We start from the raw sequence: 22,744 nt of genomic DNA on the forward strand, positions 1-22,744 counted from the left end.
ACTGTTCAGACAAAACGATTGTTTTGATTAAATGAATGTTGCATACATTTGTATTCGCATATTTACATCTCGGTTAAAAAATCCATCCGAGCTAAATTCAGATTTTCATGACTGATCTTAGATGAGAGAAGGACTTGCACTTTCAGGTGACATTTTACATAAATATTTGGTTTACCAATGTACTCCAATAGCCACTTAATCTTCCTTGAGAAATAATGAAATGTTTCCTTCCAAATAAGACCGAAAATAGGATTTTGATCTGGCAGTTGGACATATTTCAGGGGTTTATGAAAACCTGAATATTTCAAACTCAGATATGGATTCCTTTTTCTGTACTGCTTGTCTAGCGGAACTGAAGCTTGAAGAGATTTCGTACTTTCGTCATTACAATTTGCCATGATAACTTTCATGGACTTTCTGTTTCGCAACTGTATGATCAGGCCATACACGGGTATATTTGAAGTATACATGTATTTTACCCAGAAACAGATTAAGTTAAAAACTATATAAATATACACGTATACCATCCAGCGTATATACTATTTTTACATACACTTGCGTTTTCATATGCTTCATAGATTGCATACATTTAGCCTTAGGCACTATTAACTGTCTGCACTTATGTCTTTTCGCTTCTTGGGGATGACATTTTCATAGCATTTCATCTACATGTTTGGGTGAAAAACTTGTTCGAAGAAATTCCAAATTCCGGAGAACCTCTCCCTCTCAATCTTCTTACTAGCATTAACTCGAGCCTCTGCTTGTGCAGGCGTTTCCTTTTCAACAGCTGATTGAGCTGCAATGACAACTACACTTGTGCTCAATATATAAAGAACAAATCATTACAGAAGAAAAATTTTCCACATCAAATTAATCATAAATGGAAAATGGGTGAAAGTTACTACCATTTCTTTGGTATTCAGCTTCTGACTGCTGATTTAGCTGCTGCTTGTTAAATGCCTTGGCAGCAATAAAAACATTTGCTGGTCTTTCCCATCCTCCTCCAAACACACCATGTCCCTTCTTCGGCTGAGGTTGAATCAGTAACTCAAGCACAGCCAACTCTTCCCTATCCACCCAGTGGATGCAGTTCACAGGACATGACTCGACTGAAACCTAAAAATTTCCGAGCCACCCCTCAGATAAATTCTCAAAAAGAGATGACAGATAATACTAGCAGAAAAAAAATGAATACATCCGATTCTGTTCTCTATTTGCCAGTTGTTATACCTCGAGTTTTTCATCGTTGTCCGCGTATTGAACTCTTACTCGTGCACATCCCATAGCTTCATCCATTACAAATGTGTTACTGGCATGGTGTACACATTCTCTGCACCCTGCCAGTAGTTGCAGATACCATGCTTCACTAGACTGATAATCGAAGCGAAATCTAGACTGTGCTACAATCTAATGATAAACAGTGAATGTTTGAGGTGAATGAAATGTAACATAAACAGGATAAGAGAATAACCTATGCATGCATTTTCATCAACAAATAGAGCTTGTGGTCTCAATGGTCCATTCCATGAGCTGTAACGTGCAGAGTCCAAGCCGTTTCTGCCAACGTGCAGTCTCATTTGACCGATTGAAGCATCATAATCTTTCCTCAGATCCTCTTTCACCAGCACTTTGTAAGCCTTATTGAGCATCAGGGTATAATCATTTGTTCTGTGAACCAATCTGGAACGAAGAACCCCACATGGGCACACCCCAAAATTTTGAACTTGCGGAGAGGTCCTTCGAGAAGTAAAAATTTGTCAACAAGGTCATGTTTGAGAGCTGCAGTTGGTGATAAAGACGGTGTGATCATCGTTGACCATGGTTCGCGTCGTAGAGAATCCAATCTCATGCTAAGTGAGCTCCAAACTTCTCTTTTATAACCTTTTGGCTGTTGCATTGATAATTTCAGCTTCGATGGTTTTTTGGTATTGAATTTGGCGTGTTTCATTGCTTTGCTTATTATTAAGAGCTAATTTATTCAATTTTATTGAATTTCAGATGAGTTTGTAATAATGTTTAGAGACAAAACTGGGTATCCAATCGTAGAGCCTGCACATATGGTATTCTTTCTTCTACTCTTTTCTTTTTTGTTGGGTTTTTGGGTTGCTGAGATATGAAGAGATGATAATGTTAAAGTGTTAGAATTAGAAAAATTTTGGATAATGGGAGTAATTAAATAAAATAAATGATGATAATTTTCTTATGGAGGATATAAGATAGTTGAAATATAAGCTAAAAATATAGGACGTAAATTGCACATAAGATAGTTCCATGGCGGATGTGCCCGTTGGTCACACTGTAGCTCTGCGTATGTTTGGGTCATATAAATCAGTCCTTTTAGTCACAAGAAATGAAAATCTATGCTTTCTTCTGTTTCTTCTACTGTGTTTTGATCTAAATAGGAGTTGGCAGAACCATCAATAAAAGATGCATTTGGCTTGTGTGTTCAACAAGGAGCAAGTCGGGTGATTGTAAGTCCATTTTTTCTTTTTCCCGGACGACATTGGCACAAGGTAGTTCTTTCTAATTAATTTGGGTAACTTGACTATGATTTTAATCTACACTGTTGGTGACTGTACAACGTTAAAGATGTATTGGTTTTGTGCTACTCTACAGGATATACCTTCCTTGATTGCTGAAGCTGCAATAGAGCACCCAGGTGTTTCATACATGGTCACTGCACCTCTTGGCTTGCATGAGCTACTAGTGGTATGTGATGTCTGTATTTTCTTTTGGGCTGCTGCCGTAAACTGTTGAGTCCATGTTTCTGAAGCTTCCATATTCAGTGCTAATAATTCAATTGGCCTCTGTAAACTGATGTTATAGCACATCAATGGTTTGCAATTTTGCATGTCATTCACAAAGATGCATATTTCAAAATTTTATTGATTATGGACAATACATCCAGGCTAGTATAATAGCTTGTGCTTTTAATCTTGCTCACTTTGAGTAATTCACTTGTAAACATAGTTTTTCCTTTAATTTTAATTTTCTGTTGTATTTGGAGTTTTTTTTCTGAGACTTGCAGCATGACACCCTTGGAAGTGCTCTTGCTTAATAGTTATATAGATGAAGTTGAGTGAATTATACACAACAATGCACATATGGCGCATTTTAACTTAAGTAGTTCACATTGCAGGATGTTGTGAATGACAGGCTCAATCATTGCTTAAGCCACGTAGCAGGGGATGCAGATGAGTGTGCAGTTTGTGATGGGACAAACAAGTGCAGGCTCTATGGGTATGTGAAGATTTGCAATTTGACTGTGATACTTCAGTTGAAGTACCTTTAGGCGTTGTAATTTGGATGATGTACTTGAATAATTTTATTACTTGTGGTAATAATAGTTCTGTGCAATGACTGTTACAGCAAGTTCAAGCCTGATCTGACTTCTTCTTTGCAGAGCTGGCTCTAAGACAGTGAAGCTGAATTAAGAACATTGTGCCTAGAGTCTTAAGAGTGGCAACAATGAGAGTAATAATTTGCAGGTATTCACTCAAACTCATATCATCTTGATCATCCTCGTCAACATCATCACCTCCAAATGGCCAGCAGACACTGTTCAACGAACATTTGCTGACTTTTGCTTCCCTTACTGACTGTGAAAAATCTGGGCTCCACAGAAAACTAGCATAGTATTTTTCATACCTGTATGCTGATCTGATTCGTTGCTAACCAAGAGAACTTATTTGGAAGTCTCCATTGCTAAAGCAGCTGCATATATTAGTTAGTTTGGTGGCCAGCAGTTTGTCAATGGAGGTGTGATGGCTGATCCTTTGGAAAACATTTTACTTTTGATATCTATGTTTATTACTTTCCATTTGTATTTAAATCCTATGTAATCTGTTTCTGTGACTTGTATATTTTAGTGTACTGTTCAGACAAAACGATTGTTTTGATTAAATGAATGTTGCATACATTTGTATTCGCATATTTACATCTCGGTTAAAAAATCCATCCGAGCTAAATTCAGATTTTCATGACTGATCTTAGATGAGAGAAGGACTTGCACTTTCAGGTGACATTTTACATAAATATTTGGTTTACCAATGTACTCCAATAGCCACTTAATCTTCCTTGAGAAATAATGAAATGTTTCCTTCCAAATAAGACCGAAAATAGGATTTTGATCTGGCAGTTGGACATATTTCAGGGGTTTATGAAAACCTGAATATTTCAAACTCAGATATGGATTCCTTTTTCTGTACTGCTTGTCTAGCGGAACTGAAGCTTGAAGAGATTTCGTACTTTCGTCATTACAATTTGCCATGATAACTTTCATGGACTTTCTGTTTCGCAACTGTATGATCAGGCCATACACGGGTATATTTGAAGTATACATGTATTTTACCCAGAAACAGATTAAGTTAAAAACTATATAAATATACACGTATACCATCCAGCGTATATAGTATATTTACATACACTTGCGTTTTCATATGCTTCATAGATTGCATACATTTAGCCTAGGGCACTATAACTGTCTGCACTTATGTCTTTTCGCTTCTTGGGGATGACATTTTCATAGCATTTCATCTACATGTTTGGGTGAAAAACTTGTTCGAAGAAATTCCAAATTCCGGAGAACCTCTCCCTCTCAATCTTCTTACTAGCATTAACTCGAGCCTCTGCTTGTGCAGGCGTTTCCTTTTCAACAGCTGATTGAGCTGCAATGACAACTACACTTGTGCTCAATATATAAAGAACAAATCATTACAGAAGAAAAATTTTCCACATCAAATTAATCATAAATGGAAAATGGGTGAAAGTTACTACCATTTCTTTGGTATTCAGCTTCTGACTGCTGATTTAGCTGCTGCTTGTTAAATGCCTTGGCAGCAATAAAAACATTTGCTGGTCTTTCCCATCCTCCTCCAAACACACCATGTCCCTTCTTCGGCTGAGGTTGAATCAGTAACTCAAGCACTGCCAACTCTTCCCTATCCACCCAGTGGATGCAGTTCACAGGACATGACTCGACTGAAACCTAAAAATTTCCGAGCCACCCCTCAGATAAATTCTCAAAAAGAGATGACAGATAATACTAGCAGAAGAAAAATGCATACATCCGATTCTGTTCTCTATTTGCCAGTTGTTATACCTCGAGTTTTTCATCGCTGTCCCCGTATTGAACTCTCACTCGTGCACATCCCATAGCTTCATCCATTACAAATGTGTTACTGGCATGGTGTACACATTCTCTGCACCCTGCCAGTAGTTGCAGATACCATGCTTCACTAGACTGATAATCGAAGCGAAATCTAGACTGTGCTACAATCTAATGATAAACAGTGAATGTTTGAGGTGAATGAAATGTAACATAAACAGGATAAGAGAATAACCTATGCATGCATTTTCATCAACAAATAGAGCTTGTGGTCTCAATGGTCCATTCCATGAGCTGTAACGTGCAGAGTCCAAGCCGTTTCTGCCAACGTGCAGTCTCATTTGACCGATTGAAGCATCATAATCTTTCCTCAGATCCTCTTTCACCAGCACTTTGTAAGCCTTATTGAGCATCAGGGTATAATCATGACCCTAAACAATATAATAAAAATTCCATCTTTTATTGAAGATTGAGCTAGAATATATATTATAAGAGAAACAAGAATGAGCAGAGGAAAAAGAATTTGGCAGCTTGCCTTTTGATTCAATCCTCAAAGGAATTTATACAAGAGTATGATACCAGATAACAGATAATGTTCAACCACAAATTCAAAATACAAATTTAAACTAAATAAAGATCACAAATTCAAAGATAACAGATAAGAGGTTTTGATTATTTCTTATTGACTACTTCTCTATTATATATAAGAGCAAGCAAGAGAAGTGAAAAGACCTGTTGGCCTGCAATATCAGGATGATACTTTTTCTGCAACTTCCTATAAGCCTCTTTGATATCTTGCACATTTGCATCAACTGAAACTCCCAGCAACTCATAGTAATTCTTCTCTTTTCTTGCTGTTTCTCCTACCCTTTTATCACAACATCTTATCACACTGCATGTCTCCCTCCGTCTTCAAAAAAACAGTCAACCAATCAAGAGTTTCACAGTTGAAGCTCGCATGATCATAAACTTATATTTACAATTTCTATACACAAAAATTTCAATCTTACCTTGAGTTGGGCTTATTTTGATTCAAATTAAACCCACAAACTTGGGCAGTAGCTTTGGGCACTGAAACATGACAACTTGGAACAATAGAAATTGGCATATCCTTGCTACTGTTCCTTTGCTCAATCCCACTGAGGACTCAATCTACACTAGATATTTTATTTGGATATTTTAAGTTTTACAACACACACACACACATATATATATAATATTTTTGTAGTATTTATGAGATAATTAATTTAGAAATTTACTACGAAGATAAAATTTGGATTATTGTGATGCATTACACGTTAAATTACAGAATTACCCACTAAAAACATTCCATGTCAGCGCGGGCTCCAGCACTTTGCGCTGGAATACCTGAAGTTTATCTCTTCGAAGAAACGACATCGTTTTCTGTAGCCGTCTTATTTTAGATTTTCACTTTCGGTTATCTTCATAATTAAAGCTGCAACAGAGATGAAGTGTATTGACAAAAATGGCGTACGCAGCCAAACTTTTAAATCCAATTAGACAATCGCTTACTGCAATTACCACTTCAACTAAATCAGTCTCTCACAGTCACTCCACCCAACTGTGTAAGTATTTTTTTTATTTTATTATTATTTTCTTTTTGTTGAATTTGTGCAATTTAATTTATTTAATTATATATATTTTGAATACAGTCTATGGCAAATTTGCACCGTTAAATACATGGAGAAAGAACCTAGAACCTGTGCTGCGTAATAATATTTCAAGATTTCAGTATCAATTAAATATACAAAGTAAATATGTTCAGAGTTTCTGCACATCAGGCAAGTAATGCTATTTTATTATTTCACTCCTATTGCTTGCAATGTTTTGTTATGTGTTTCGTTATTGATATTTGTATCAGTCAATGCGTTGATGTGATATATTTGTGAATTTTTTTCTTTTGTTTAAAGGCATAATCCGAACTTAATTATATTTTACTCTAATTCAATAGGTGGTGTTTTTGTGTGCTGTCAAGAGTGGAGGGATTGATGAGAAATAATGTATCCAGAACTTATTATTCAATGTTATGGAAATAGTTATTGTTCTTTTACTTGCTATTATGTTTGCAAACTGATAGAACACTCAATTTTATTGGGAAACTAATATGATATGAAGATTTTTCTAAGGGTGTTTTAATCCAGTTATCAGGAAATGGTTTCCACTGTATTCATGTTTGGTTTCTGTTGATTCTTGGAACATTATTAGATGCCTTCATGCTATGTGATTCTTTATGATATTAGTTTAAATGTCACGTGATTCATATTGTTAATGCCTTTTTCTTTTTGTTATGATTGGGACTGTCTCAGGAAGTAAAACTATTGGATGTATGTTTGGTGTGTCAGTTGCATTTGGATCCATCTGCTTTCGACCCCATGTTACATATGCTATGGATGGTGAGCAGATCATCTGGCTGTCAATTCTGAAGTCCTATATTGTTATGGTAAATGTCTGTTAATGACTTTATTTTTTGATGTGCAAGATGTTTTGCTGGATGATTATCGCGTAGAGTTGTCAGATGGTTTGAATGAGCAAGAAGATCAGTTTGCTTTTTGGACCTTTGTAAGGAAATTCTGGCTGCCATCACTCTTTATACTTACCGTGTTGATAAACTGGGAACATCCTTTCCTACTTGGGACAAAAATCTTTCTTTTACTCATCAGCACAAAGCCTAGTCCTCTGTCGGTTTATCTTTATGTTGAACAGGTTAGAAATCTTTCGGTTCTATTTTGTTTTGAGCATGGGGTGTTTACAACTACATATGAAGGTTAATGAAGAATTTTAATTTCCAAACCTTAAACAAGCAGTATGTGAAACTTGATCATTGATTTTGAAGCCTTAATGTCCAACTTAGTAAGTAGAAATGGTTCTGAACTTGAAAACAATATTTATAGCTTTCATACTTGATAATAATTTTTCAACAGGATATATGATACTTGTGGTATTCTTCATCTTTGCTAAAGTGTTTAATTTATGACTCATGTTCTAGTATTTTTGAAAGCCAGGCCAACTGTGGACACAATAGATTAATAGTTATACCAATAAATTTGATATTCTATTTTTCAAGAAAATAAATTGAGATTTATTTGTGGCTGATATGGATTTTTCCTTTACATCCAATATTCATTAAATACAAAAGGGAATTCAAGTGTTTGAATCTGTTTCTTATGCATAATTCTACTGCTTGACATGATCTGAAGTGCGTATTTTAATGTTGCAGTTTTGCCATCAGTTGATGCGTCAAAGGCCCCACTTATTCTTGTTTAAGGTGAATTTCCTGCTTTTATCTTCTTATTTATTTTGATATTGCTGTGACAGAAAACTTGGAATCTTTGTTGAAATTCTCAAGTTTCAAGCATGGGGTGGTTACAACTACATAATAAGGGATTTGAATGGGAGGGAAATACAAGAATTCTTAGAGCATGTGGAGTTGGTGGGAAACTTGAATATTCATTAAAAAAGGGTTTGAAGATTATGATAACTGGAGGTTTTGGCAATTACTTTTTTGTAAATCCTATCATTGGTTGTTGTTAAATGATCCCCCGTTCATGAATTAAACCTTTTATGATGATATGGATGAGAGTCCCTTCCAAACTCCAAGTCCTCTTTTGGGCTTTGGCTCTGGCAAAATCAATACCAGAGAAGTGATCTAAAGAAACTATCATTCCATATGCCTCTCTCTGTCTAGTTGTGTCATGTTTAAAGAAGTGCGGAGACTTCTAAGCTCCTTCTAGCTGTTATATGGTTTTGAACTTACAAGCTAGAGTTTGTAAAGAATCCAAGATCTTGTGGGCCATTCTATCCTTGCAATTCTTTACATATAAGTAATGTTTTTTCTTTCCGAGAAGGGAAGAAGGCCAAAACTTTTTGGAGATGCTAATTTACTTCTTCTTTGGGTTATATGACAAGGAAAAGATGTAATCTTGATTTATAAGTCCTGTCAGGACTTTTCTTTCTTTATACGTCTCATTTTGCTCTTTATATAATTTAGTAGTTTCTTATAAAAATGTAAGGAATAGCTGAAGCTTGTGGTATTAACTTGATTCAGTTTTTTCTCTCTTGTTTTATTTGGTGATACCTTTCAGACGTTATATGCCAACAAAGTTGAAGTGCAAGATTATATGCTTCTTTGCCTTGCTAGAGTTGAAGTCATTGATCAGAAACTAACTTTGGTAGGGATTCTTGGAGGTTGGTGGGCTTTGCCATCGTCACAGGGAGTGTTGTCTGATCTTAGAACATCGTTGAGAAACAAGGTGTTTTTACTTCAGCATAGCTTCAAGGTTCTTAAATTTAACAATGAAAGTCATTTCATGTTGTATTTACTCTTTATCTAACAATTTTCTTTTATTACCCAGAAATCAGCTGGCCTTTCTTTTGAGTTCACCGAATCCTAAACTGTGGACTACTGCCGAACTTCTAAGAGGTTTGAACCCTTAACCTGTTGGTCGGAAACCAAACCTCTTAACCATTCAACCCAATTTTTTGATTTCTCTTTGTCTAATTTATTGTCTTTGAAAAATAATTATAATTATAATAATGCCAAGATATATATAGCTTTGAGGTGGTGAAACTATCCATGTGATTTACTCATTTACCTTTGCATTGTTGTTAATTTTGGAAAAACTCTTCAGCTTTTGACAAAAGAGTTCCACTCGCCCAGAATTAAAATATGAATGACAGACCAAGAATTGAATCAATATCATATCTTGCTTCGGTACTGAGCATTTGAGTTAATTATATTATTTGATGTGGACCACGGAGGGATTATAAGTAAAACCGTGATGCCTGATTCGTAGTTGAAGTTTTTAGTGGTCTGCAACCAATCATACAGATGTTTCAGAGAGTCAGTGAATCAAACTAAATAGCACAAGAGAATGCAGATTAACATTGATAGCGAGTGAAATTAAAGATTTTTTTTTTACATGCACTTGGACTAATCTTTGGGGTTGACTAATGCAGGAGCGAAATTAAAGATCCTATTGAATATTGCATGAATTGTTAATTGATTTTTTCTTGGTCCATTCGATAAGGGCTATTTCTTTCTTCTAGCATGATTTTTTTTTTTTTTTTTGTTACACTTGTCAAAAGTACTATGTAAAAAGAAGAATAATTTTTCCTAGAGAAAAGCTAGTTTACATCATTATGTTTCTTTCTTGCATAATGTTTAAGCAATTTTCGTGGAACTAACTTCTTCTCTTCCCATAAACGCTATCCTTCACTTTGTAGCAGTTTGCGGGCTATCTGATTTTTAGTACCTTAGAACTTCAGTGTTGTAATATGATAATGATACTCTTTTTGGATGATCAAAATTCAATTATTTCCTCAATTTCTTGAGAAACAGAATCTTGTTAGAGTGAGAAAATCTTGAATATACATGTTAAAGAATTTTATTGAATGAATGTACAAATGAGGTAATACATTTGTTTCATTGAAAACTTTCTCTACTGGAGCAGGTGGTATTGATAAGCGGCCGAATTTGGATCCAAGGAAGGAGCACAAAACATACCACCCCACTGAGGAAAGTAGATGAAGGTGAGGGGGAGAGTGCAAATAATCATCATAAGCCCCATTAGGGAAATGCTTGTTTGCTTAGAAAACTCCGAGCCCGAGAATAACAGCATCTGGGTGACGACTGCCCCCACCGTCCCGCCGCTCCCAGTCATTCCCGATATCACTCCCAGTGACCTGCATTCATACAAAAACACACGACAGGATGGGTCAAAATTTATTAGTTAGTTCCACTTGAAGCAAAATCATTTTGCATTTCTTTGGTTATTGTTTTGAAGAATGCTTCTCAATTTGAGTAAAAAGGCTGTAAAAATGGGGATCACAGTGAATGATGCCCCCAGTGATCTGATAAAAGTTTTGAGTAAGGTTAGTCTTACTCATTCCTCTGTTCACTTTTCTTACTCATATTTGTTAAAATGTTAGTCTTATTCACTTTTCTATTATATTCAACAAATGTGAGGAAGAGAAATATGTAGGGAAAGTGATTAAGGTATGTATTACTCTTATTTTGCATGATAGCTCTGTAATGTAATCTGTCTCCCTCCTAGAAGGGGGTGTTACATACAGCTCATCCCATTATGAGGCATATGACTCCAATACGATGCCGGTTTTACTGTTAGACTGACAATAAAAAGAAGAAAATAATTTTGGATTCATTAACGAAAAGAGTACACGTGTCAGCTATACAGTAGAGAGCTTTTCCAACTGTCACCATCTAACAGTTCTAACCAAGATTCTGAACTGAACTCACCTTTTGGAAACGAAAGGAACGACGCCGAACGTGAGGCCAGAAGCGGCTTGAACAAACACAGAAAACACACACATGACAACAATAGAACTCCAGAGCGAGCTAACTCGTCCGAGTGACACACACAGCAACCCAGCCACCGTCTGCACCACCCACAACCCCCACAGCCTCCCTCTCATCCCGAAACTCCTCCCCATCGCGTCCGAAACCACCCCGCCCATCGGCCGCGAAAACCAATTCGCCAAACCGAAAGTCGCCGCAATCGTCCCGGCCATCTGAATATTCACGTTAAACCTATCATAAAAATACTGCGCTATAATATTATCAATCGTCAACTCCACCCCGAAACTGTATCCGTACGTTAAAGCCAGTATCCACCCTCTGTAATTCTTCAAACCGTTGAAAAGAACGTGGAGAAAGTTATCATCTCCTTCTTTTGAGTTATTTCTTGTCTTCTTGAACTCTTTGTAGTTTCCGGACGGCAGGTCTTGGCCGTAAATTAAGACTAAAATGGCCGTTAAAGCTTGGAACATTGAAGGAACAATAAAGGCGAGACGCCATGCAGTGAATGACGGCACGTTGAAGTGGGAGATAGCTGTGAATATGAGTGGCATGACTAACTGGGCCAACCCGGAACCCGTGTTGGCCCACCCGGCGGAGACTCCGTTGGCAAGGCCGACAACGCAGCCGGAGAACATGGAACTCATCCAGAACTGGTTTACTACAAAGTTCGCCAGAGAAAATCCCATAAGGAAGCGAATGAGAATGAAGGAGGTTGGTGAAGAGACTAAAGAGGTGGCCAAAACGATGGGTGCAGTGAGGAGAGAGAGCGTGGCGCAGGCTATGCGTGGGCCCACCATGTCGCAAACGGGTCCCATGGCGAGGCGGGAGAAGATGGAGCCCACAAAGGAGGCGATGCCGGCGGCGCCGATGTCTGCTTGGGAGAGTTTGAGGTCTTCACGGATGATGGGAATGAGAGGAGGGATGGAGAAGGTGGAGAAGAAACAAGAGAAGAGAGAGAGCCATGCAAGGTGAAAGGCAAGCATGTGAGGAGAAGTGAGTGAAAATGGATGAAACTGAGTTGCTTTGTTTTCAGAATCAACTGGGATCGTGAATGAAGGAATGGTTTTTCTTGGAGAAGGAGGAGTTTCCATGGCTACAAAATTAAAATTACGGGAGTAAAGTAATTCAGAGGGTTTGTGGTTTGTTTTCGAGAGGGAAAATTTTTAAGTGTATGAAATGAATGCTGATTTGGTGAGGATACAGCGAACTAAATATTGTATATAAATATTCAGGATTTTTTAATAAACAAAAATTCGATTAATTTTTTTTTTTTTTAATTAATCTTAGTGCAGTTATAACTTATAATCATGTTGACAACAGATTTTTACATAAATGAGTAATGACCACCATCTAATTCACGTTTTAAAACTAATTATTCACAAAACAACGAACTATTTAACAGTACAAAAGTTTGACTTATTTATAAAGCCATTAAACTCTCTTGTGTAATTAATTTTAATTATGAAAATAAAATGGCATTTTCTTTGCTATGTTGTCATGTCATTTGTTTGCGTACAAATAATGTTTTGTACTGAGTTTTGGCCTCACTAGATGAATTGTGGTATACACTTCTTCTACTGAAAAGGATTTGTCCTTTCAGCACAACTTTATTCTTTCCAATTTATAATTGTCTTTCTCAAGTGAGTTTTGTTGTGGTTGATATTAGGCTGCCAAAATTCAAACTCTTATTGGTGATGATAATATATGGGTTAGGTTTTATATGGAGCTTCAACTTCAACTTGAGCTTAATTTTCAGTGTCGGTCTACAACTATTTGTTAGATTTTTTCTATGATATAGACTTCACATTCAACCATTGAAGACAATTAATATGGCTCGATATAGTTTTGGCCTTAACACGCAACTACTGTCATTTGCCACAACCTAAAGTAATTTTTAGAAGCATATTTTAAAATGGTATTGTAATTAATATATCACAAAATTTTGATGTAATTTTGACTGTAGATGTTGGACTTGGCTTCTTCTAACTTAAAAGACAAGTATAGATTGCTTGGAGGTTGTAGATATTCATAAAGATATGTTATGTTCTATCATATTTCATATCGCAAATAAAGATTTATAAGCAAGTTCATTAATATGAATTTTTAAAGCAAAAACATGAGACAGCTCTTCTCTTTCTGTGTATGTATTATTACCAGTCAAAATTCAAAAGGATGATTTTGCAGAAATGGTTCAGGCCCTACTATAAAGACAGTACTACGACTTCTTGTTTAAGCTCTTTGTTATTTTGTTTTAACGTGGTGGAGGTGACATCTGGGCACTCAGGCTGTGGATATGGGTATCTCAGAGCAAGAAATAATGAAGGATATTAACCACCCTTAACGGGGTTAGGTGAGACGGACTCTTGAATGTATTATTCAAGATGTCTTTAATTTGATTCTTTTCAATTGCAAATACTAGAGAATTTATTTGATCGTTAATTTCAAGGCGTTAGAGGATTAGTCGAAGTGCACGCAATTCAAACACTTTTTATCACAAAAACAAAAGTCAAATTTTTTTTTTTTAATTTTTTATTTATACGGCTTGCGCTAACATGATTTTCTTTTACTTTTGGCCAAAAAGATTTTCAGTTACGTGATCAATTTTATGTGTTATTTTACTTATTTTGTTGCCAATTTGGGTGGCTATTAAGCAGCCAACACGTGACGGTGATGGTGCTGCTTCTATTTGGGCAAAGCTCTAAGCCTCTCATTCCAACACAATTTGAAGCACTCTTGACATTAATAACTTTTATCAATTTGTTTACTTTTAATTTGATTAATAAAAATATAAAAAAAATATCATGAGGTATAGTAGTTTATTAATACTTGAGTAATTTAGTAATTTAATTGTATCAATTGTTTACTTAATAACATTATAAAATAATCATAAATATTCACTGATTAATTTAAATCAATATTCAATATTTACTTTAACTTTTATATTAGTTAGTCTCATAATAAAATTAATTAGCATCACTCGATCAACACTTTCATCCTTTTATTAATTAAATTAATTAACGATATATTTCAGAAGGATGTCTTACGAATTTCCTACACATTGCGTTTGTATGTTATGTTAAAATTGTATTAACATAAGAATTATTTTATACATGCCATATTCAATTATACAATTTTCTACCATGTAACCGATTCGACCTATTTGACATCTTTTAGATTATCAAAACAATATTTAAATCATGATTGAATCAACAAAGGATTAATAATTAATATGTTAAATTTTATATATATAACAAAATATGCACGACGAAAATTGTTATGAATCTAGTGTGAGGTGTTTATGAGAGTGTCTGTAATGTAATGATAATATATGTTTAAAAAAATATAAATAAAAGATTGACAAGAAGAAAGAATTTTTAGAATGGTTCCCATGTTGTAAGTAAGTTTTACCTTTATTGTTATTTTATTATTTTTTAATTATTTTTTTGATATTACCTAGTAAACGTATAATGATAAAATAATGCTTTATTTACGTGGAAAAATAATGACTGAAGATTCGAATCCATGTGTATCAATGGTCAATTTATATACTGTTGCTATTATTTGCTTGTTGGCTTGAAGAAATTGCAACGCGTGGCAACTGTTTTTTCCTCAAATTCAGATGACTTATTGGAGTTGTGCCAAGTGGCCCTCTGTTGATGACAGCTTGATTTGATGGGAGCCAATTGGGTGAGACCACAACATTCAAGTTTATCTATAATTAGATTAAAGAGTAATACTAACCTTACAAAGAGACATATAAAATACTATATAAAGAGTCAAATCTAACCCTTAAAAGAAAAAAAAAAAGAGAGAAAGAGACAATCATTAATTTCAAGGGCTGAATTTAACTCTTTGTTTGCCTTTTCGTAAGACTAGTATTACTCTGGATTAAAAGCCTGCACGTGTTATATGGGTTGTTTATGAGATTTGTTTTGACACTGTATTTATTTGAATAATTAGATGTTTCAATTAGTTGATAGCTACTATAAAGATATATACATTGTATAGGTAAAAAATGATATATTGAATCTCTTAAATATATTAGATATAAATTAGAATGTATTATCCTAATTTAAAAAATTTACAATATAAATAGTATCCTAAAATAATAAATTAGAGATTTCTCATATAGTGGGTGTCTTTTATTAACTGCTAAATGGCGTGCTCCCAAAGGATAAATATGGAATTTAATGTAATGGGATAATTAATAACCATTATTGTGTGCCTAACTGTACTTTTGATTTCAGAAGTCACAACCTTAATCGGTTGTACAAATTTTGGCATCTCGGGTCAGAAATAACAGCTTCGGTGTCCATTTTAGCACAAAATCATTGATAAGAGAAAGCAACTTATATACTCTTTCGTTTCTTTATAATTGTTGTTTCGAGGGTATTAGTTTTTTCCAAAATTAATAGCATTACCAACTCAATCTTCTCTCTCTTGCTCGACATTTGCCCTTATCTTTTCTCTTTCAATGTTTCTCACCCACATCTTCTTTCTCTCTTGCCCCTCATCTTCTCTCTTCACTTTTTCTATGACCCACATCTCCTCTCTCTTTCTCTATCTCTTCCCCTCATCTCATCTCTTCTACATTTTTTATCGCCCACATCTCATCTCTCTCTTTCTCTATCTCTATCTCTATCTCTGCCTCTAATCTCTTTTCTCTCTTTCTCTTTCAACACAGGTGAAGAGCATGAGAATATTCATGATGTGAAACCAAGTAGCCCTCTACACATGCGAATCAATCCTTGATTACTAAGGTTGTAGAACCTGCAAAAAGGAAGGAAGAACTCTTTCAATTAAAAGCACATATGCTATGATCTCTTGTGTACTATGTAGCCTTTTTTTTTTTTTTTCCTTTTTCCTTTCTTTTTTTTTTTTTTTAAAGATAAAGTTGCATTTTTGTTTAGGTTATTGAGATTTTCAATCGCGAAGTGGCTGCCCTTACTCAATTTGGGTCAGACCTTAATGTTGCAATTCCAACATTACTCAATCTAGCAGTCCGGAAGAAATGGAAGTGAGTGACGAACATAATAAAAGAAATAGAAGTAAATGGGAGAGAGAAAATGGCAATATATACATATTAAATTATTTTAATATTTCACACGTGTATGTAGCGGAAAAAACAAAATTTTTTCACTTGTAATATCAGAGGAAAAACTCAGTTTGAAGAGAGATAAAATGGATTTATTAAAAGTGTGCAGAAGTTTAAAACGACAGTTATAACGAAACGGAGGGAGTATAAAGCAATGGGTTACAAAATTTATTAGGACAGACTTTAATAAATGTTGCTGTTACTGTACATTTAACAAACTAAGTAAGCAGCAATAAGAGATCAGAATTTCAATAACTTGTATAAATCTAATCTACCGACTAGCCATAAAGAAATTATATTTATGTAAATATATAAGTGAAAGAAGGAAGCATAGATTCCATCAGCTCAATCATTTATAGCCAACTCTACAACTTGTTCTCATATGCTTACCCTGAAACCAAAAGTAATCATTAAATGATCACATTGTCATTTCAAAATTTATCAATTTCACACAGTAAAACTTCTAAATCTGCTGTACGCTTACCTGTTAGCATCGGTACAAGTTGATGGTGTTTGCCCCGTTGTACTTAAAACAGAAAAAAAGACACAAGTCCCTTATGCAAGCTCTTGACTTTGAAACTCTAAAGTTAACAAAATGACAGAACCAACCAACACAGTTCTTGCAAAAACAGAAAGAGTCAAATATATCTCTACATTCCACTGTTAATCCTACACTAAAATTCACTATCCATACATGCGTAAATTAATTAAAAAAAAATCAATCACAGAACCAATCAAAACCAAAACATGGAAAGTGAAAAACTTACAACACAAATTCGGCTATCTGTGCAATCTCTCTGTTCGACTATTGAACCAAAACCGATGATGACGACGAAGGTCTAAACGAAAGAGCAATACATGTGGAATTGAAACCGTTAGATCTATAGATCAATCAAATCAAAACTGTAAATAATAGGGGCGTTTCTGGTGATAAAATTGAAAACCAAGAAATAAAAAGAAAAGATAGAAGAAGAAGATAAAGATAAAATTAATGAAAAGAGTTGTCAATGAGTGTGTGATTAAACAAACTGAAACTGCTTCTCTCTCTCTCTCTCTCTTTCTTTTTGCCTTCAGCTTTGGTTTTTTTTTTTTTTTTCTCAGGCAGACAAAAACCTTATAAAAGAAAACCAACAAAGCCATGCCTCAATGTGTTTAGAACAATGCTACAGCTGTCGACGGTAGTGCATCGAATGACGTGACAAAATCCTGACCGTTGATTAATATTAAGTTAAAATTAATCAATGGTCAAGATTTTGTCACTTCATTCGGTACACAAATTCGGTGCACTATCGTCGATGACTGTATTATTTTCCTTGTATTTATGTACATGAATAGCCACTGTCCAATAAAAGAACAAAAAGCATAAAAGTTAAGAGGTAATACCCATACGGTGAATGGTCCAAACAAAAATTTTCGAATAAAAACTACTTCACAAACCTTACAATGGAAATCCGCACAGCTGATCTTATTATTAGAAGCTACGGGTTGTATTTTATTTCCACCATATAATTTTCTAAATCTTCCTACTTTTCTATCAGCAGCAAAACTTCAATATATAATGCATTGACCATTCCTAGGTAGATGGTAACCTTACCACTTCTGTACTTGAACCTTATAATTTGTTCCCTAGTGACGATTAAGTCAAACTTTGACTTTAAGTGGAACATTATAAGTCAGCCAATAAGGTGTCTACATAACAATGGAAATATCAGTTCAGTCAAGACATTTTGCAGGAAGGTGTCATTTCATCCTTTGAGACATGGTACCAGACTCCAAGAATACAGGTGAAACATTCAAATACAAAAAGGATTATCTAAGCACACCTCTGCAAGAAATTCTGTCGAGGTAACATCTGTTTCTTCTCTCAATTGTCTTATGGCTGCATTTCTCAGATCCTCCCGCTCATCAGCACCACCTTGTACAAAATGGCACATTAGAAAATTCATAGGCATAAATCTTTCTAAATAATGCCACCCAAATCTCAGTGTAAGAAAGACATTTGAAACCAAAAATACACTTATTTTAGCTCATATCTCCTAAGCCACATCAATGAATCTGAAGCATTAACAAACCCCATGCCACAGACGGTCATACCTCTCTCTTTAAAGTAAAAACTATAAAGACAGATTGCAAGAATCAAGGTCAAGATTGAACAGAGCACATCTAGCCTACGATCAAGCAAGATCATTCACAATCAAGTCTTTGTATTTTTGTAACTGCTGCATATCTGTAACTGATGCATAATTTTAGCTAAATTGATATACATTGCCATAAATAGTTTTTCCTAGCTGTGTATATAAGTCAGCACATATTACATCAATAAAGTGTGGAAAAATTATTCATTGAAACCATTGTAATCTTCATTCTCTTATATGGTATCAGAAGAGCCGATCTCTAACAAGTCAACTATCCAAATCTCCACTATGTCTTCCTCCTCTGATCAAAATCCAACCTTTACCCTCAACACCCAACCTCCTTCTGCAACAGACAAACAACTCATTGCTCTCAATATCACTGCCCAAATCAATGAAAAATTAACTCCCTCCACCTTCCCTCAATGGCGTGCTCAATTTGAAGCACTCCTCATCGGTTATGATTTACTCGACTATGTCAAAGGCACCTCTTTGTGCCCCTCTTCCACTGGAACTGCCGCTGAAAAGCTACGCAAGACCCACTGGATCCGACAGGATAAACTTCTCCTGAGTGCCCTTTTCGCCTCCACCTTTTCGTCAATCACACCACTCATTGCTACGACAAAGACCTCTCATGAAGCCTGGAAAAAACTAAAAACCTTATATGCTAGCCGATCACGCACTCGTGCCATGCAGTTAAAGGAGGAGCTCACCTTAATCCAGCGCGGCAATCGATCGATCACAGACTATCTTCATGCTGTGAAGGCCTTGGCTGATGAAATCGCCATTATTGATCATCCTATTTCCAATGACGATTTAACTCTCTATGTCTTGAACGGGTTAGGATCGGATTTCCGGGAGATTGTTGCGTCGATCCAAGTAAGAGAGAAGTCCCTAGTGTTTGAAGAGCTGTACGATCTCTTGGTTGGTCATGAATCTTATCTTCGATGTTTGGAGACAGCTACTCAGCAAATGGTGATGACGGCTAATTACACAACTAAAGGCAAGTCTTCTTCTGGAGGTGACTTTTCAAAGACTTCTTATACACCCAATGGGTATCAACGTAACCAAGGCCAAAGCCCAGCCGGTCCATTTAATAGTCACCAACGTGATGGCCGACGTCCTAATAATGGATCTGGTAAGCACAACAACACTCAGAAACATTACATGCCCCGCTGTCAGTTGTGTGAGAAAATGGGTCATACTGCAAAATACTGTCCTCAGCTATAGTCCAATGAATTTACAGCCAACTGTGTCACTTCTTCTAATGGCAAAGACAAAACATGGCTCATGGACTCAGCAGCCTCTCACAATATAACGGGTGATCTTGCAAATTTGTCCATTCACTCTGAATATGATGGTACTAATGAAGTAATTCTTGATGATGGTTCAGGTTTGACTGTCTCTCACATTGGTTCTTTGAAATTACACTCACCCAAACGCACCTTTATCTTAAATGATACTCTTTGCGTTCCAAATCTTTCTAAAAATTTAATTTTCGTTCATCATCTCACCAAACAAAATAATGTTTTTGTTGAATTTCACCCGTTTCATTTCTTTGTGAAGGACAAGATCACAGGGGCGATTCTACTTCGAGGAGCATGTGAAAATGGTGTTTACACCGTCCCGGAATCAATGATGTCTTCCTCCTCCAAAATGGTTGCTAATGTGCATGAACGGACCTCCATTGATGGGTGGCACAAGCGTCTTGGGCATCTAGCTCTTCGAATAGTCCAACATCTTGTTAAAACTTTTTCTCTTCCTGTTGCCAAAACAAATAAAATTTCTCACCTGTGTAATTCATGTTCCATCAATAAAGCACATCAACAACCTTTTCATTCAAATAGTCTTCAAAGTCATGCACCACTTGAACTTATTTACACTGATGTTTGGGGACCCGCACATTATACTGGAATTGACGGATCTCGTTATTATCTTATATTGGTTGACCATTTCACAAAATACATGTGGTTCTATCCAATGGCTACCAAATCTGGGGTATCTACTATTTTTCCTCACTTTAAAAAATTTGTCGAAACACGCTTCCAAACCAAAATAAAAAATTTGTACTCTGATAATGGTGGCGAATTCATTGCTTTAAAATCATTTTTATTGACCAATGGTATTGGTCATTATACCACCGCCCCACACACCCCACAACAAAATGGTGTTTCCAAGCGTCGTCACCGTCATCTAGTTGAAACGGGTCTCACTCTTCTCCATGATGCATCGTTACCTCTTTTCTATTGGCCTCATGCTTTTCAAACAGCATCATATCTAATCAATAGGCAACCCACTCCTCTTCTTCAAAATATTTCTCCTTTTGAAGCTCTTTTTGGTAAAAAAACCAAATTATCTCAAATTGAGAAAATTTGGATGTCTTTGTTACCCACTTACCCGGCCCTATAACATCCATAAAATGCAGCCAAAATCGTCACCTTGTGTGTTCCTTGGATACTCTCAAGTCCAAAGTGCCTACAAATGCCTTGACCTCAAAACTCAAAAGATTTACACTTCTAGGCATGTTATATTTGATGAACCAAACACTCCCACTGTGTCTTCTTCAAACTCGAAAACCCACATACCACCAACCCCAAATACTTCTTTGTTCTTCGATGCCCATGTCATGCCTGTGTCCTTGTCGATGTTGTCTGCTCTGCTGCCTTCATCCACGACTCCGGAAGGTGTAGCTGCCATTGACGCAGTCTCCTCAGGTAATCTGCTCAACTATTCTTCTTCTTCGCTTCAGATTTCATCTGAAAATCTAAATCATAACTCCTTGAATTTGAATTCATCATCCCCTAGTTCTAGTCCGCATCCTTGTGTGAATGATTCAAACCCACTGGTTCCTCATCCCTCATCTGTTTCACAATCACTAGGACAAGCCGAAACTTTCCAAAATCTGACTTCTCAAAACCCATATCCACCACCAGTTCAAAGACTTCACCAAATGACCACTCGGTCTGTGAACAAAATTTTTAAACCCAAACAACTTAATTCAGTGTCTAAACATCCACTCCCTGAGTCCATTGAACCAACCTGTGTGAGTCAGGCTTTGTCTCAAACACAATGGCGTGATGCTATGTCAAATGAGCTTACAGCTCTAATGAAACATGGCATTTGGGATTTAGTGCCACCTCCTCTGAATTGTAATCCAGTAGGCTGCAAGTGGGTGTTCCGGGTAAAAAGGAAATCTGATGGGTCAGTGGATCGATTCAAAGCCCGTTTAGTTGCAAAGGGCTATAATCAACGTCCTGAGCTTGATTACAAAGAAACCTTCAGTCAAGTGGTTAAACCAGCCACAATTAGAACAGTTTTGTCTATTGCTGTTTTGAATGGTTGGGAGTTAAGGCAAATGGATGTTAATAATGCCTTTTTACATGGTGCATTGTCTGAAACGGTATTTATGATGCAACCCCCGGGGTTCAAAGATCCATCTAAACCCAATCATGTTTGCAGACTCCAAAAAGCCATATATGGGCTTAAACAAGCCCCTCAAGCTTGGTACAATACACTGAAACATGCAGTACTTAAGCTTGGGTTTGAAAATTCTAGAGCTGATTCGTCCTTATTTATTTATAGAAAGGACTCTGTAATTCGTTATTTCTTGGTATATGTCGATGATCTTGTGATTACAGGAAATAACAAAATTTTTGTGGCTTCAATTATCAAGCAACTGGGAGATCGTTTTTCTCTTAAGGATATGGGTCTACTTCATTACTTCCTAGGTGTGGAAGTTATACCTATTCAGGCAAGCCTTTTTCTCTCACAACACAAGTACATTCGAGAGCTATTGTCCAATACCAACATGAGTAGCGCCAAAGATGTCTCCACTCCTCTTTCCACAACTCAGTCACTCAAGTTACTTGATGGCACAGCCAATGTGGACAGTACGAAATATAGAAGAATTATTGGCAGCATACAGTATCTTTCTTTGACCCGTCCAGATATTTCATTCGTAGTCAATAAATTGTCTCAATTCATGCACAAGCCTACCTCCACTCACTTCGCAGCAACAAAAAGGCTCATACGCTACTTAAAGCAAACTCTTTTCCATGGTATACAGCTCACAA

The 22,744-nt window shown here is 36.1% G+C and overlaps 5 protein-coding genes across 7 annotated transcripts; 2 read left to right on the forward strand and 3 right to left on the reverse strand.

Moving 5' to 3' along the window:
• Positions 1-490: 490 nt before the first annotated feature.
• Positions 491-1,656, reverse strand: LOC116145298 (chaperone protein dnaJ C76, chloroplastic-like). Its single transcript, XM_031430751.1, has 4 exons — positions 1,472-1,656; positions 1,231-1,337; positions 906-1,116; positions 491-796 (listed from the first exon to the last, which is right to left on the reverse strand). Exons 1-4 carry the CDS (start codon positions 1,647-1,649, stop codon positions 666-668), a joined length of 627 nt encoding a protein of 208 aa, XP_031286611.1. The 5' UTR covers positions 1,650-1,656; the 3' UTR covers positions 491-665.
• Positions 1,657-1,716: 60 nt separating this feature from the next.
• Positions 1,717-3,987, forward strand: LOC116145299 (sirohydrochlorin ferrochelatase, chloroplastic-like). The gene is made up of 6 exons (XM_031430752.1): positions 1,717-1,854; positions 1,999-2,060; positions 2,403-2,513; positions 2,617-2,709; positions 3,140-3,240; positions 3,404-3,987. The coding sequence occupies exons 1-6, from the start codon at positions 1,848-1,850 to the stop codon at positions 3,432-3,434; spliced, it is 405 nt and encodes a 134-aa protein (XP_031286612.1). The 5' UTR covers positions 1,717-1,847; the 3' UTR covers positions 3,435-3,987.
• A 1,108-nt stretch (positions 3,988-5,095) lies between these two features.
• LOC116145139 (chaperone protein dnaJ C76, chloroplastic-like) lies at positions 5,096-6,273 on the reverse strand. The gene is made up of 4 exons (XM_031430572.1): positions 6,118-6,273; positions 5,840-6,017; positions 5,343-5,538; positions 5,096-5,208 (listed from the first exon to the last, which is right to left on the reverse strand). The coding sequence occupies exons 1-4, from the start codon at positions 6,213-6,215 to the stop codon at positions 5,096-5,098; spliced, it is 585 nt and encodes a 194-aa protein (XP_031286432.1). The 5' UTR covers positions 6,216-6,273.
• Positions 6,274-6,532: 259 nt separating this feature from the next.
• LOC116145244 lies at positions 6,533-10,985 on the forward strand. Of its 3 annotated transcripts, none has more exons than XM_031430683.1 (8): positions 6,533-6,693; positions 6,781-6,909; positions 7,435-7,521; positions 7,608-7,831; positions 8,346-8,393; positions 9,211-9,405; positions 9,481-9,548; positions 10,579-10,985. In XM_031430683.1, exons 1-7 carry the CDS (start codon positions 6,594-6,596, stop codon positions 9,517-9,519), a joined length of 822 nt encoding a protein of 273 aa, XP_031286543.1. In that variant the 5' UTR covers positions 6,533-6,593; the 3' UTR covers positions 9,520-9,548; positions 10,579-10,985. The 3 variants fall into 3 exon arrangements, with proteins under 3 accessions (XP_031286543.1, XP_031286544.1, XP_031286545.1); XM_031430684.1 differs by having other exon boundaries at positions 9,211-9,378; XM_031430685.1 differs by having other exon boundaries at positions 7,608-7,687.
• LOC116145243 (high affinity nitrate transporter 2.7) lies at positions 10,292-12,620 on the reverse strand. Its single transcript, XM_031430682.1, has 2 exons — positions 11,385-12,620; positions 10,292-10,810 (listed from the first exon to the last, which is right to left on the reverse strand). The coding sequence occupies exons 1-2, from the start codon at positions 12,533-12,535 to the stop codon at positions 10,567-10,569; spliced, it is 1,395 nt and encodes a 464-aa protein (XP_031286542.1). The 5' UTR covers positions 12,536-12,620; the 3' UTR covers positions 10,292-10,566.
• Positions 12,621-22,744: the final 10,124 nt, after the last annotated feature.

This window comes from Pistacia vera, unplaced genomic scaffold (assembly GCF_008641045.1).
Source record: "Pistacia vera cultivar Batoury unplaced genomic scaffold, PisVer_v2 Contig460, whole genome shotgun sequence".
In the NCBI taxonomy this organism is placed as follows: Eukaryota; Viridiplantae; Streptophyta; class Magnoliopsida; order Sapindales; family Anacardiaceae; genus Pistacia; species Pistacia vera.

What these genes read in the sequence shown, in the direction of transcription:
- LOC116145244 (XM_031430683.1), top strand. Translation starts at nt 6,594, where the DNA reads ATGGCGTACGCAGCCAAACTTTTAAATCCAATTAGACAATCGCTTACT. An exon ending in TGTTACATATGCTATGGATG is followed by an intron (nt 7,522 to 7,607) that starts GTGAGCAGATCA and finishes TTGATGTGCAAG; the next exon opens with ATGTTTTGCTGGATGATTAT. An exon ending in CCCACTTATTCTTGTTTAAG is followed by an intron (nt 8,394 to 9,210) that starts GTGAATTTCCTG and finishes GATACCTTTCAG; the next exon opens with ACGTTATATGCCAACAAAGT.
- LOC116145299 (XM_031430752.1), top strand. An exon ending in CCGGACGACATTGGCACAAG is followed by an intron (nt 2,514 to 2,616) that starts GTAGTTCTTTCT and finishes GCTACTCTACAG; the next exon opens with GATATACCTTCCTTGATTGC. An exon ending in AACAAGTGCAGGCTCTATGG is followed by an intron (nt 3,241 to 3,403) that starts GTATGTGAAGAT and finishes TCTTCTTTGCAG; the next exon opens with AGCTGGCTCTAAGACAGTGA.
- LOC116145139 (XM_031430572.1), bottom strand. Translation starts at nt 6,215, where the DNA reads ATGCCAATTTCTATTGTTCCAAGTTGTCATGTTTCAGTGCCCAAAGCT. An exon ending in CAAAATAAGCCCAACTCAAG is followed by an intron (nt 6,018 to 6,117) that starts GTAAGATTGAAA and finishes GTTTTTTTGAAG; the next exon opens with ACGGAGGGAGACATGCAGTG. An exon ending in CTGATATTGCAGGCCAACAG is followed by an intron (nt 5,539 to 5,839) that starts GTCTTTTCACTT and finishes TATATTGTTTAG; the next exon opens with GGTCATGATTATACCCTGAT.
- LOC116145243 (XM_031430682.1), bottom strand. Translation starts at nt 12,535, where the DNA reads ATGGAAACTCCTCCTTCTCCAAGAAAAACCATTCCTTCATTCACGATC. An exon ending in GTTCCTTTCGTTTCCAAAAG is followed by an intron (nt 10,811 to 11,384) that starts GTGAGTTCAGTT and finishes GTATGAATGCAG; the next exon opens with GTCACTGGGAGTGATATCGG.
- LOC116145298 (XM_031430751.1), bottom strand. Translation starts at nt 1,649, where the DNA reads ATGCTCAATAAGGCTTACAAAGTGCTGGTGAAAGAGGATCTGAGGAAA. An exon ending in TGATGAAAATGCATGCATAG is followed by an intron (nt 1,338 to 1,471) that starts GTTATTCTCTTA and finishes AACTACTGGCAG; the next exon opens with GGTGCAGAGAATGTGTACAC. An exon ending in ACAACGATGAAAAACTCGAG is followed by an intron (nt 1,117 to 1,230) that starts GTATAACAACTG and finishes GGAAATTTTTAG; the next exon opens with GTTTCAGTCGAGTCATGTCC.